The sequence below is a fragment of the Candoia aspera genome, chromosome 7, assembly GCF_035149785.1.
Source record: "Candoia aspera isolate rCanAsp1 chromosome 7, rCanAsp1.hap2, whole genome shotgun sequence".
Classification (NCBI taxonomy): Eukaryota; Metazoa; Chordata; class Lepidosauria; order Squamata; family Boidae; genus Candoia; species Candoia aspera.
Window position 1 is genome coordinate 14,516,859 of NC_086159.1, and position 14,841 is coordinate 14,531,699.

The 14,841-nt window shown below is 40.8% G+C and overlaps 1 protein-coding gene across 1 annotated transcript; it reads right to left on the reverse strand.

The window, feature by feature from the left end:
- Positions 1-1,338: 1,338 nt before the first annotated feature.
- Positions 1,339-13,132, reverse strand: LOC134501403 (tubulin alpha-8 chain). The gene is made up of 5 exons (XM_063309201.1): positions 13,031-13,132; positions 8,023-8,245; positions 5,584-5,732; positions 3,514-4,194; positions 1,339-1,910 (listed from the first exon to the last, which is right to left on the reverse strand). Exons 1-5 carry the CDS (start codon positions 13,031-13,033, stop codon positions 1,617-1,619), a joined length of 1,350 nt encoding a protein of 449 aa, XP_063165271.1. The 5' UTR covers positions 13,034-13,132; the 3' UTR covers positions 1,339-1,616.
- Positions 13,133-14,841: the final 1,709 nt, after the last annotated feature.

Here is a 14,841-nt window from a genome sequence, read left to right on the forward strand (position 1 = left end):
AACCAAAGTTTCTCTCTTTTTTCTCTTTCTTGCACATACTTGCCCACACACTCAGATCACACTGCAAATATTTTCTTTTCCTGTGGTACTGGTGGCAGAATCTGAAACTCTTGCATTTATTTGCATGACCTGTAGCTGTTTCTGAATCTGCATGTTAAAAAAACAGGTTCTTCCCTTTTTCAAACCAAGAAACTGAATCTTACAATTGATCTGGCTTGTTCTTCAGTTCCAGGGCGGGGAAGGCATTGGATTGGCATCAGAGGATCTCATAAATCCAGGAGCATGCCCAGATAATCTGGCAGGTCCCTCTCTGTCAGCCCAACCTACCTCACAGGCTTGTTATGGGAATAAAATGAGGGTTGTTCCCTGCCGTGCTGTCTTCAACTTCTGAAGAAAAGCAGAGAAAGCAATCTAAAAATAAAGACTGACCCTTAGAAGGGATATTGGAACAGGAACTGAAATGGGATAAGGAATTACACTGGCAATTTTCCTCCACTCTATAGATACACATGCAGTCCACAAGGAGTTTATTTCTAGAAAGCCAAGGAAAGGAGCCCAGGAAGAAATTTAGCATGCATGAGTCACATTGGATTGCATTCTTTTAACAACCTCACCAGTGCAAAATAGGGGACATGTTTCAACAGGGAGAGCTAACAAACACAAGGATACCCAGTGCTGTAGCACTGAAGGTGTCGTGTTGACTTTCTTTGACTGCTCTTCCCTTTTTGAATGTTCACCATTTTTTTTCCAAGTATCTTTTGACTAGGGAGCTGAACTTCAGTGGCATGATCTTTACTTTCTCCTATACTTTACCCACAATTTGAAAAATCCCTGTGATAAAGTATTCACACATTTACACAAATAATCCAAGAGATGAGAATTATAGACATTGAAGTTCAATACACTTGAAGGCCACCTGGTTGCCAAAAACTGGTCTAGTCCTTTTATGTGTGGGAGACAAAAGGAAAAGTGGCTGGGCTGACATACTGTTCCAAACCATGGTTTTCTTAACTGTAGTTTGTGGAGTAAGCCACAATGGCTGGATCCATACATAGTATCATAGAATAGGAAGAGCCATGTAGATCATCAAACATATGCTCAGTTTAGGACACTACATGAAGCCAAAAGCAAACGTAACTGAGTGCAGTATATGACCCTAACCCAGCGTGTGTAGCCAATATTTAACCTAACTGCTTTTTAAGAATGTGCTTTTAAGTAATTTCAGGCCATATTAAACTCCTGTGTTAATCTGAAGCAGGCACTCCCTATATCCGTGAACCCTTTGCAACAACTTAGTGGAAACATGCACAATCTAAGGGTTCTGCTACCATCCTTGTTCCCTGTGTCTATCATGCCAGGTGGAGTATACTGAAACTAACATCTATAATAGTTCTTGGAATACTGCATGGCAAGATGCATTTTTCTTGTGATATGTGGCCTAAGAAAGAAAGTCATAGGAAAACACTTCTCAGAGTGATGATATATTTACAAATGCTGCTGGAGTAGAGAAGAATGCAGTTGACCAGGCTCATCTGCTATGCGTCTTCTGTCCAGCAAAGAGTTGGTGGAACTCCATTTGGGGCACAAAGATGCAAAGCTAGGGACTGTTTACATTCTCAAAATTCTTCCCCATCATTTTCTTCTTCAAAAGAATCTGTTCCAACTTCCTCATAGTCTTTCTCCAATGCAGCCAAATCTTCCCGGGCCTCAGAAAACTCTCCTTCCTCCATGCCTTCGCCAACATACCAATGCACAAAGGCTCGCTTGGCATACATCAGGTCAAACTTGTGGTCCAACCTTGCCCAGGCCTCGGCAATGGCAGTGGTGTTGCTCAGCATGCAAACAGCTCGCTGCACTTGAGCAAGGTCACCCCCAGGCACTATGGTTGGGGGTTGATAATTGATGCCAACCTGGAAAAAAGGAGGCAAGAAAAGGTCATTCAAAATGTGGCCTTTGTAAGAAGTGCAGAGGGAAAAAAGAGTAACGAGAAAATGTAGCTAATTCTATGGAGGGAGATTCTGATGACACTGCAATTAATTCATTTCCATAATTCTCTCTAATAGCTAACTCAAGTGACCCCCTAGCTCAATTATTTTATAGAAAAAATGTAGTTTAAGGATATTTGTGGTGTGCAAAAGCCTGTGATGTTAAAGGTTGAAAGAGGATATTTGCATCTCCCCTGAACTGATTGTTTAGGGCTAAGGATGTGAATTCTCCTACTTCATCATCACTTAATTACCACTGGCTCTTGATAGAACAATGTTTCTCAGCCTTGACAACTTGAAGATGTGTGGACTTCAACTCCCAGAACTCCACAGCCAGCAAGGCTGGCTGGGGAATTCTGGGAGTTGAAGTCCACACATCTGAAAGTATTTCTCAATATTGGGATAGAAGATGAGATATACACCATGTTTTGTTTCCTCTCAAAACCCTCCATGTTCCATCAAGCACAGAGTGAATTCACCCACCCAATCTTCCCTCTTCCTCTTTTCCCCAGGAATAACACTTTCTGGGAGCTGCATAAAGCTTTGATTAATAAACCTCTGATACGATCAACCCTCTTACTGAGCCTAAGTGAAGGCACTTCCACATGTGACAGGTCAAAAGCAGATGCAAACTTCCAGGAATCCAAGATGTCACTCAGATCTTTTCTGGCTCAGCGGTGGTATTGCCCAAATGGTGGGCTAATTCACACAATACTAGTCCATGTTTGTGTAGCTCTGAGTTTGGTTCATTCTACTTTCCATAACTACTTACAGAACAATTCTCCATTATTTTACGAAGAATATTATTCTACTTGCTGACTATTATTATTCTGACGTATAAGCATTTTTGAGAATGGATGGGGGAGAATGAGAAACAGGCAAAAGAAATGAGCACAAGTGAGGACAAATAATCTATTCAATATGATTATGTTAAAATTGATTTTGGGTCTCATGTTTGGATTATTGAAACAACCAGATTGCATTGCTAGTGCTGAAAGAGTATGTGTGTGTGTGTGTGTGTTTAGGGGTGTTGATACTAACAATACATTTCATTCCCTTTGGTGTTGAGGGGAGATATTTTGTTTTCTTTTGAGTTTTGCTGCTCCAGGAAATGAAGATGCTTTGGAGGGGCATGGAATGAATGATGTTCATTGTAAAACACTGAAAAGCTAAACATTTGCACTCAAAGGGGAAGAGCTGTTTGAAGTATGGAGCATTTGCACAGAGACAGACCAACAAATAAAAAAGTTAGTTGAAGGTTAGATCAATTTCTGAATATATGAAGAAAGATTTCTTAGTTGACTTGCATGGTTTCTTTAAAACAGTAATTTCTGTTTATTTCAAGCAGGTAAATTTATACTCTGCACTTTGTAGCTTTTATGGAGGGGTCTTTTAATTATAATGGAATGTGATAAACTAGCTTATGATAAGTAGATATTACTTAAATTTAATACTTACATTGGGACATAGATTATGTCCCATTATGTCAAGGTGTGTAGAAGGAAGATATTTAATTATTGCTCCTCACCTTGAAGCCAGTTGGACACCAGTCCACAAACTGGATTGTTCTCTTGGTCTTGATAGCAGCAATTGCTACATTGACATCTTTGGGCACCACATCTCCACGATAGAGCATGCAGCAAGCCATGTACTTGCCATGACGGGGGTCACATTTCACCATCTGGTTGTTGGCCTCAAAACAGGAGCTGGTGATCTCAGCCACAGAGAGCTGCTCATGGTAGGCCTTCTCAGAGGAGATGATGGGCGCATAGGTCACCAAGGGGAAGTGGATGCGAGGGTAGGGCACCAGGTTGGTCTGGAATTCAGTCAGGTCCACGTTGAGGGCACCATCGAAGCGCAGGGAGGCAGTGATGGAGGAGACGATCTGGCTGATGAGTCGGTTCAGGTTGGTGTACGTGGGACGCTCAATGTCCAAATTACGACGGCAGATGTCATAGATGGCCTCGTTGTCCACCATGAAGGCACAGTCAGAGTGTTCCAAGGTGGTGTGGGTGGTCAGGATAGAATTGTAGGGCTCCACCACTGCTGTGGATACCTGAGGAGCTGGATAGATAGCAAATTCCAGTTTGGACTTCTTGCCATAATCCACGGACAAGCGTTCCATCATCAAGGAAGTGAAGCCTGATCCCGTGCCTCCTCCAAAACTGTGGAAAATCAGGAATCCTTGTAAACCACAGCAGGAATCTGTCTATAAAGAAGTATAATCTGAGGTGAGCTATGTGTATCTCAACAATTCTTTTTACCCCACTCAGTATTTGCTACATCCAAAGATCATTTCCACAATTCAAAATCTAAATCAACTTGAAATCTCGTTTGTTGCTATGGCTTTGAACCATTGATCCTGTGCATAGGCACATGCAGTAAAAGATCTGATCTACATAATTACCTTGTTATACACTCCAGTTGTTCTTGGTCCATAGTGGGGAATCTTAAAAGTGAACTCTCTACTATTTTTTAATACTTAATACACAAATATTGTTATAATTTTAAGGCTTAGTAAGGATGTGTCCATGGGACCCTTCCCATTTCCCCATTTTAAACAAGTGTCTTAATTCTTGACAAAAAGTAGTTGGGGGTGAGATTTCAGTGGGAGACAGAATTATGGAAAACTGAAATCCAGTGGTACTATGAATTCCTCTTATTGATGGGCAATAAGATTTCCCGTAAGAACCTAGATTGTGGTGAGCTAACCTTTTTGAATGAAAATTTGTTCATTACTAACCATTTTTTCTACATGGCGCACTCTTAGCAAGAGTTACCTTTTTAGACCTTTCTGAAATCGATTACAGTCATTCCTAGCCACTACTCCTCTAAACTTTAAGCTAGCTGTGTGATATTGTCACTGCCATGTCATGCCAAGAAGAAGAGAGTATAAAATAACAGTTTAACAATCCTTCCTCCCCCTCTTCCTTCCCCTGGCATGGATTGACAATATCACCAAGACAGTCAGTACAGATGGAGAAGAAGGGGACTTTCATTCAGATTAAGGGAAATGCATTACCTTGAAAGCTTTCACCTCTGTCCACACTCTCCATAATTACTACAACAGTCTTTTACTTAGGTGCACAAATCTTTATGAAAAGTTCTCATTTTGGGTCAGATGTAGGACTTATATGATTGGTCGATGCTATCTTCTGAATGAAACATGTCAGCTAGAACAATTCCCACGACCTGGGCATCTTTCTGATTTGTGGACTTCAGAATTTTCAGCAACGGCCATGTGGACTTGGGAATTAGGCACATTTGAAGGACACCCAGATTGGGAAGACTGCTCTGGAGTTAACCCTGGTCTTCTCTATTGTACAAGGAATATATAGTAATTATTTGGCAAACAAGATGGCCTGGAGAAGTTTTCCTAGCATTGAAAGTATGAAAACCATGAGCTTTTACAGTAGATTATTAAATATTTACCCCGCTCATTCCATATACTAACTCAACTCATGACACACCCAACTGGTGTGACTGGAACTGGATTTTTCTAGCATTAGATTTTTGCTTCTAGCGCTAGATTTACACTGGATTTCTAATGCTTTTGCCTCAAAATCATTTCACTTTTAATTGTGATGCATGTGCTTACCAGCTTGCGAATACGATCCAGTACCATATCAATACTCTCCTTTCCAATAGTGTAGTGACCACGGGCATAGTTATTAGCTGCATCCTCCTTGCCAGCAATCAGCTGCTCTGGGTGGAAAAGCTGGCGGTAAGTTCCAGCCCGCACTTCATCTGTTAACAAAACAAGATGTGATAAATTTATTGTGATAAATATTAAACAAGTTTCAATAATCTTGATGTGTTCCTTCCTAACTAATTTCTGTAGTTTGCTGAACTACAGAAGCTTTGCATGTTATTTTGGCTTCAGCTTCATTTTAAGATATTCCAGGCAGAGATTCTTAATGTCAAATATGGTCTTGCTCGATTCTTAGAAACCAAGTAGGAATTATGACAATGCTTGATCTGATCCTTGAGAGTCCGGGCTGAAGAATAGAGGATAGGATTATTAACTCTGGTGGGACATTAAAGTTTTATTGCTATATCAAAATAAACTCTCCATTCCTTTTTTTTTCTTACGATACCCCCCCCTCACACACACACACACACACACACACACACACACACACTGTTTAACCCAGCCATTTAGAAATCCAGCATATCAAAAAGCTCTGCCAAGTAAAATCCTGTCCCAGATGGATATAGTGAAATATTCTCTTGGGGTGGCCAGCAAAATGCCTTTCTCTTCTTTTGTTCACTCTTTCAAAATGCAGGGGAAAGAAATGTTCTCATATTTCAAAATTTAAGAAAAATATAACTCCCAGAAACAAAGTCATACAACCTGCAACTTCTATTTAAAAGCAGACCAAGGAGCACTCCATAAGAATAATAGTAGTAGTAGTAGTAGTCGTAGTAGTCATAGTAGTGGTATATAAACTGGTGTTCCAGAGCCAGTATCAGCCTCTGTTTATAGTAATGTTAGGGTTAGGGTATAGTATATATATAAGGTATAATAAATAATGATGTTATGACTGAAGAGCTAAACTGGAATCCTAATCCATTAAATTAGTAAATGTAAAGGTTTCCCTTGACATTAAGTCCAATTGTGTCTGACTCTAGGGGGCGGTGCTCAACTCCGTTTCAAAGCCAAAGAGCCGGCGTTTGTCCGAAGACACTTCCGTGGTCATGTGGCCGGCATGACTGAATGGGACACCGTTACCTGCCCACCGAAGTGGTACCTATTAATCTACTCACATTTGCAAGTTTTCAAACTGCTAGGTTGGCAGGAGCTGGGACTAGCAACGGGAGCTCACCCCGTCACGCAGATTCGAACCGCCGACCTTCCGATCGGCAAGTTCAGCAGCTCAGCGGTTTAACCTGCAGCGCCACCGTCTCCCTTCAATCCGTTAAATTAGGAACGTGCAAACTGGTACACTCCCAGCATCAACAAAAATGCAATATAATTTAATTTTTGCAAAATGTTCATGTAATGAAAAATATATAACTAAAGTGAATAGTAAAGTGAACCAAAGTACATTTCTCTCCATATACTTAATAATTTCCTTTCTCTCAGATTAAAACTTACAGGTACTACCTTGGGAGAGAGTATGTGTCCTTACTCATGACAGTATGTGTGGGACTAGGATTACAGATTCCATTTCTCTTATCTTTAATTCTATAATTATGCAGAGTTAAGTCAGTGCAGCTAATTTTAGAAACAAGAAAGGGCAGCAAACTCATTGGTATATTTTTTTCTGCCAGGAAGGGAGAGAAGGTGTACATGTAGGATTTTTTGCATTAGGTATCCAGATTAACTGACTGATTGGATATTATTGTTTGATTAATTAATTGTCTGATGTGATTCCTTCCTTCCTTCCTTCCTTCCTTCCTTCCTTCCTTCCTTCCTTCCATCCATCCATCCATCCATCCATCATTCCATTTGCCTTCTGCCATAATTCAGTCAAGACTCCAGTGATTAAAACCATGACATTTATCCTCCCTCCCCAGTTAAGGAAGGAAAATGTCTTAGGTTAGCTTTGTAACAATATCAGCAAGTGAGAAGTTCCCCTTGACCAAATTAGGTTGCAGTAAGAGAAAATAAAAGAGCAAATTTCAGTATAAATAGACTTGTAAGATTGGTTTTAGCATTAACCACAAATTCTGTACCCAAGCATCCGCTCAGAAGTGCTCTGATTGTTGATATGTTCTTAGCACCTTGACTCCCTCAGCAGATCTCAGCGTTCAAGTACAGGAAGTTTGTGGTGGAGAACTCTGCATAATAGGACCCGATGCAGACACGGGAGAGGCCTTTGAACCCTTATGGATGGCTGAAGAAATTCTGGGAAATTGATTTTTTTTCATCCTTGAACAGCAAGCTGCACTTGCCATCAGAATTTTGCCTTCCATAACTGGTAAAAGACTAGAATGGGTTGGTCTGAATACCTGATTTCTCCACTGCATCCCCAGCATTGGCAATTGTTCAGTAACCCCCATTCTATTTGCCACCACTCATGATTTCACTGACCTACTACTGTGGGTTCTAAGTCGACCATAACAGCTCGTGGCACATGCTTCCCTGTGCGTGTTTCACTGAAGAACGTGGTAAAAGAGTCATCATCTTTAAACTTGTTGGGTTGAGTTTGGAAAGTGCCATCAGGCTGAATGCCGTGTTCCAGACAGAAGAGCTCCCAACATGCATTGCCAATTTGAACTCCAGCTTGTCCAACGTGAACAGAGATGCATTCACGCTGTGAGGGAAAAAATAAAGTGAAGATCAGAAGAAGAACAGGAGACATCCAATGCCCATTTATCTCTCCATTCACTCTTCCAGAGAAAATTATCATTGGAATTTTGGGGATAAGGAACTTCCTATTTTCAAATAATTGTTTCTTCTCTGCTTAAGGACTTTACAGAACAGAAAGTATCATTTTCTGATTTGGTACTGTTATAATCCAACCTAAAGCCCTCCAGATAAGTTGGATGAACATCCCATCTTTTCCACCAGCTGGGTTGGCTGTGGATGACCAAAACCATGTCCATCACACCTGCAGGATGCCATGTTGGAGAAGACTAATCTAGACTGTGATCTAAAATTTCCAAGTGTCAATATTTGTGTAACCAAAATGATGCCACTCAGGCAGAAGACAAAGATGCTAGCAGACTTGGGGAAACCCCAGTTTTGAAGAGGTACAAATAATATTGGCAAAAATAATCCATAAGGAGAGTAACCACCACTCACAAAACCCAGTGAGGACCAAGATTGTTTTTTGTCCATAAAATGCTATCAATCTTTTGGAGGAAACCAGCAGCGAAGGGGAAAATGGAATATTGCTACACTAGTCCAACATTTTTATTACAGTGATGATTCTATAAATAGGTATATTATGGATACTATTTCAATAATAGAACCAGTTTGGTGTAGTGATTAAGGCATTGGCCTAGAAACTGGGAGACCCTGAGTTCTTGTCCCGCCTTAGGCACAAAGCCAGCTGGGGGACCTTGGCCAGTCACACCCTCTCAGCCCTAGGAAGGAGGCAATGGCAATCAACTTCCAAAATCTTGCCAAGAAAACTGTGGGGACTAGTCCAGGCAGTTGCCAAGAGTCAACAATGACTCAAAGGCACCAAAAAAAATTCAATAACAACATCTATATCCATTCTTATTGGACATATCCTAAAGAATATAGAACTGGGCCATAGCCAGCATTCAAAAAGTTTGCAGCAAATGTAATGTAATAATAATGAGAAAGTGTGGGTTTTCTAGGATTTAAGCATTCTCAGGTTGCATCCGTATACAAAGAGCAGCTGTAATATCACATAGATTGTGATGAATCTCAGTCTCATATGCCTAATGGGTTTATTTTTATTTCTGTCTGGCTCTTGACTCAGCTAGATGGTATTTCTGCAAGGACTGTAACTTAAGAAGGTTGTAGTGCCTTCTGATTCCTTAACCCATGTGATTGGTAGGAGGGATGGCAGTGCTTCTGCCACCCCCTGCAAAAAAATCCTGTTGTTCTTTCTATCTCACACAGTTGACTTGAAAAATTAATACTGGCCATAGTTATCAGACATTTACTGGCTATAAAGATCAGATTGAAAGGTGAAAGTCCCCTGTGCAAGCACCGAGTCATGTCTGACCCTTTGGGGGGATGCCGCTTTTGCAACATTTTCTTGGCAGACTATAGCGGCGTGGTTTGCCATTGCCTTCCCCAGCCGCCACCTTCCCCAGCAAGCTGGGTGCTCAGAAGGATGGAAGGCTGAGTCGACCTGAGCCAGCTGCCCGAGAGAGAATCCAGCTTCAGCTGGGATCGAACTCAGGTCGTGGGGAGAGTTTCAGCTGCAGTAGTGCTGCCTACCACTCTGCACCACACGAGGCTCTAAAGATCAGGTTAAACAATCCTAAATGAAGATGGTTGCATTAAAAAAAAAAGTCCTCTTTTTTTTCTTGCGAAACTTCCAGTTTAGCAAATTGGAGCCATCAAAGTTGGATGGGAGGGATTGCTAGAAAGCCTGAAAATAGATTGTCTCCCAACCCTCAAAGTTACCTAACAAGGAACAAATTAGTTAATGGCTTTATTCAAGTTCTGGGCTACATCATCAAGAGGGAGTCACATACAGTCTGTTTGATGGTTGGTGACCGCTAACCCTTTTATTGAAAAAGTAAACACGTTGCTCTAAGCTGTGATTTTTAAATTATAGTTTGCTTGCTAAGCCATAGTGGTCCAAATCATACATTATGCTAAGCCAAAATCATATTCTCATGTTATCTAACTTATTTGTGGCACCCTACCACACCTTGAGGTTATGCTGGTGGACTTTGGTGGCCACTTTGGGTAACTGAGGGATTGAAAGGGTGGGAATGGTAGTGGCTTGCTCCCATCCTCAAATATAAATAAAAGCTAAAAGAGGACAAAAAAGCCATGGGGAAGTCTCTTCCAGTGATGGCACCACAAAACTGGATGACCTCTGACAGCTTTCCAAAAGATAGAAAGACTGACTTGAAACCTATGATTCCTTAGCAGTTGTCCTACTTTGGCTTAGTGGAATGGGTGATCCCAACAGCATATTGGAAGACTTGGCCAGACATAAAAGTTGATGCTCCCACTGAATCTCCTTTTAAGGCAGCCTTCCCCATTCTATTGCCTTCCCATGTGTTGTATTATATCTTCTGAGAATGATGGTAGTAATGGTCTAAAACATCTGGAGGGCATCAGGTTGGGAAGACTATCAAACTTGCCCTCAGAATTGGATGGGATGGTCCAGATTCCCCAGATTCTCTAAAAAATGCCCCTCAGATGAAAGGTAAAACAACTACTGAGTACTTCATGTGTTGTGTGTTTGTGCAAGAGAGACAGATAGATTGTAATGCAAGGTTCCACTCCTTCCCAGCAGCTTTTTACTCAAAGCACGGGTTTTAACACACACTGCAGCCCAGAAGATATTTGTTGTTATAAACAGTGGAGTGGGTACCCATCAAATTCCAGCCGTCTGTGATGGAGAGATGAATAGTTTGTAAAAGTATGAATGTAACTTTTTGCTTTCAAAGCAAAAGCAATGTTTCTCAAATGATGGAGGCAGAGGCCTTCAATTATATTGCTTCCATTTTAAGAAGTTATAGCCAGTGGAAGTATCTTGGCTGAAACAGCATACTTTTCACATTAGCCTTTGTCAGCAGAAGATTTCAGATGCAACTACTTCCTGTTTTAGGGCAACTAAGATAAACCAATTTGATTATATGACTCTGTAGTGATTGGTTGACACAAGAAAGGTGTGTATAGGACATTAGCTATGCTGTAACTGGGAAATGTCACCATACAGACCAATATTCCCACCAAATACCCTCCAGATGTGCTATATTTCAACTCCCAGGATTCCAATCAGCCAAAGACCATAATGGCTAGGAAGTGTGGTTGCTGAAGTCCAGCACATCTGGCAGACATCACGTTGAGGAAGCCTGGGGTAGAGAATGCTGTCATATGCAGTAAGTCCATCCTTTTATCTTAGGTGTTTTAAGAAATCTGATACTGAATCACACTGTCATTATCTGCTTGGGACAATGGTCTCCAAGATTTCAAAGAGTTGCCTTTTCCAGAACGGTCTGAAGATAGTTAACTTGGGGTAGTTGTGCTGGATCCATAAACAACAAATTACAGCATTACTGAACTGCTAGTTTCCCTTATGACTAAAATATATATTTTTTAAAATTATTATTTGTATTTGTTAATTTGGAAGGAGCAGAATCAGCAAGCAGGGGAAGATTTGTAACTATTAACCAAACATATAAACATTAAGAATTAAGACCAACATCAGAGAATAAGATATATGATGTGGTCCACCCAAATCTCTCTGTGGGAAAGACTGAAGAGCACAGTAAGTGTGGTTTATTAACTTGGGTTTAATATTTATCATGCCCTGTGAATGCAGCCATTGGGGTCACTCTGCTGTACCACCAAATGTTGGTAGGACAGTGCAGTGTCCTGCCAATTTGAGGCTAGAAATACAGGAAAACTCTAAAGTAGTTTAAATTAAAAGAAAAGAAACTCCACTGCAGCCATGCCCCCATCTATATAATGTGACATAGCCTTGCCCTCTGCCTTCCTTAGTCCCATCCTCAAGATGCTACATGTGGCCTTGATCACCCTAAAATTGCCCACCCTTGTCTGCAAAGACATCAGGGCCTTTTGCAAGGGGTCCAGAATGACTTTTTCCCAGATGCCAGAGTTTATATCAAGATTCCATCCATTGCCTCTGTTCAGCAATTGAGCTACAGGATTTTCTTGCTGCACCTTTTTGACTTCTCAAAGCCAGTGGTCACCAAAGGCACTTTTAAAGTACAAATGGAAATTGATCCCCAATGTGATTATCATGGCTTTTTCTAAAAAAAAAACTTTGGTAGCTTGAGCATTCTAATCCCTTTCCTCTTCCAAGCTTGATGTTTTCTATTTTAGGCCCCTCGGCTGCAAGCCAGGACTGGTACGATGTTGGTTGAAATGTGTAGGTTAGATGTCCTTGGTTTTTCTGGGTGAACGGGGTGAAATGATATAGACAATATAGTTCAGTAACTAAAATCTGAGTCTTTCACAAAAAAACTTCACCGTAGTCTTGGACTATAGTCCTTCTCAGGTCAAATTGTAAAAGAGGAATAATACTAAATGCCTCTTAAAATTAAATTCCACCTCCAGGTAGTGGAGTGTGGTAAATCTCAGTATCCAGACATCTGAGCAGGTTATGAATTTTGAGTTTTTCAGTCTTTCTCGGGATAGAAATGTTATTACTTTTGTTGCAATCCATCCTAAAGATATTTTTCCTCAGGCTTTCTGCTGACTTCTGCTACTTCCTGTTTACTCCCAGGTAAGCATGCTTAGGACTGCACTGTTAGCCACTTCAGTTTACTATAGGGTCTATGCCAGAAAGACTACAATCTAGCCAAGAGGTGGTCCCTAGCTTGCTATTGGATAAACTTTAGAACTTTTCAGAGCAAGTAGCTGTGAATTTCTCACTCATTCTTGTTTCCCCACCGTTTATTTTGCTTACCATAATGCTCTGACTGATTCGGATTCTGGCTTCCCTTCGTGGTCAGGAGCTAGAAGACTTTGTTTCTGTTTCCTCTGTCTCTCCCCTCCTCCTCCTGTCTCCTTCTGAGCTGCAATGGAGGAGGAGACTGGCACCAAACACCTGTTGTTGCCTTTCAGTGTCACAGAGCAGGGGAGGGAAGAGGTCATAATTCCCAACATAGACACCCCCTGGAGCACTTACATCACCAGCCTCTGATAGTCATGGATACAGCAGCTTCATAAAGCACAAAGGCACGCACATCCTAAAAATCCTAAATTATCCATTGATGGGGTCTAATCTGCCCAGCTACGAAAAACAGCGGTTAGGTAAATTAAAATCTCAACTTGTATGCAGCAGCTATGAAAAGGCAAATTCCATGCCAGGTCATTAGGGAAAGGGTAAAAAATAGAAACATCAACACTGTAATGCTTTTATGGAAATCTATGGTACACCCACATCTGGAGTAATAGATATAGTCCTGGTTGGTGCATTTGAGAAATAATGGAGCTGGAAAAAAGTGAAGAAGAGGACAACCAAACTGATCGGTGGGCTCAAGAAATGACTAGAATGTTTGGGACTTTTTAGCTTAGGAGAAAAGGCAAGGAGAGACATTGTCAAGAGTTATAAAATAATGCATGGCATTGAAAAGATAAACAAGGAGAACATTTTCTTCATTCCTCTTTTTAACAAACTAGAGCTGATGTAATGGTTGGTACCCAAACTAATAAAGATTCAGCAGATGGTTTTATAAACAGCTGCTTGCAAGCTCTGCTATTATCAGTGAAGAGACCCACCAATCCACTGGTTTACAGACAGGCACTAAAAAAGGGAAACGAGGAACATTGTACCCAAATGTTTGTTGGAGATGGGAAATAGTTCAGTTGCTGGAATTCTTGTAACTCCATTCCTTCTTCCTAATAATACATTGCTCAAGAGTCCCTCTGAGAGGTATACTTGGAAAAGGAAATTACTTTTGGTTTTAGACAGATAACCAAATTGTTAAAGCAGCTACATCTTTTTCCAGCCTCATGTGTCTGGCCTGGAAGCTACTTGAAGCTGAGTCTAGGGGCGTATGTATTCACAGCCATTTTGCATCAAAGAATTTGCATAGTTTATTCTATGAGGAGCATTTAGTTAAGTGAGCTTCCATTTGCAATGTGAAGTAGTAGAACCCTGACATAAGGATTTTAAGCCTAATCCCTACCTGTGTAACTGTATTAGGGTTCACCTGTGGCACTGAGCCAAACTAAACAACATTTGCAGCATCTGTAGATGTTTCAGTACACAACAGTACAAGGAAGAACTGTAGATTCAACCAATTCATAACTGGTTAAGTTCAAGTACTACCATCAACCTGGAGAACATCAGAACATCCGCTGGAAGACCATAAGTTGTCATAAGGAGCTTGATTTTATCTACCCACCCTTTATAAGACTCCCAGATATTTTGGGGAAGTCAGCTGCCCTACTCAACTGGCCACACATCTAACAAATTAGAAGTACTTTCTGTGAGAGTGATCCAGGAGTGAAGCAGAGTTCTACTAAATAAGGAAGTCTGGTTAGCAACATGCTGACACTAAACAATAATCAGGTTTGGTTTGGCATGTATGTGACTCTAAACTTCGTGGTTTGAAAATCATTTAATGCTTTTCATGCACCTATTTGACTGGGGTTTATTCAATAAATCATGGTTAAACAGCCCATGGTGTAGTGCAATGTACAAACACAATCAGTATGTCTCTTGCATTGCATGTACAGGTATCTGTAGCTAATTTTGTTTTTCTTTCATTA

Excerpts from the sequence above, each read along its gene's own strand:
- LOC134501403 (XM_063309201.1), bottom strand. Across the intron at positions 5,733-8,022 it reads CTTAGAACCCACAGTAGTAG|ATGAAGTGCGGGCTGGAACT; the intron begins GTCAGTGAAATC and ends TTTTGTTAACAG. Across the intron at positions 4,195-5,583 it reads TGGATCGTATTCGCAAGCTG|ACAGATTCCTGCTGTGGTTT; the intron begins GTAAGCACATGC and ends ACTTCTTTATAG.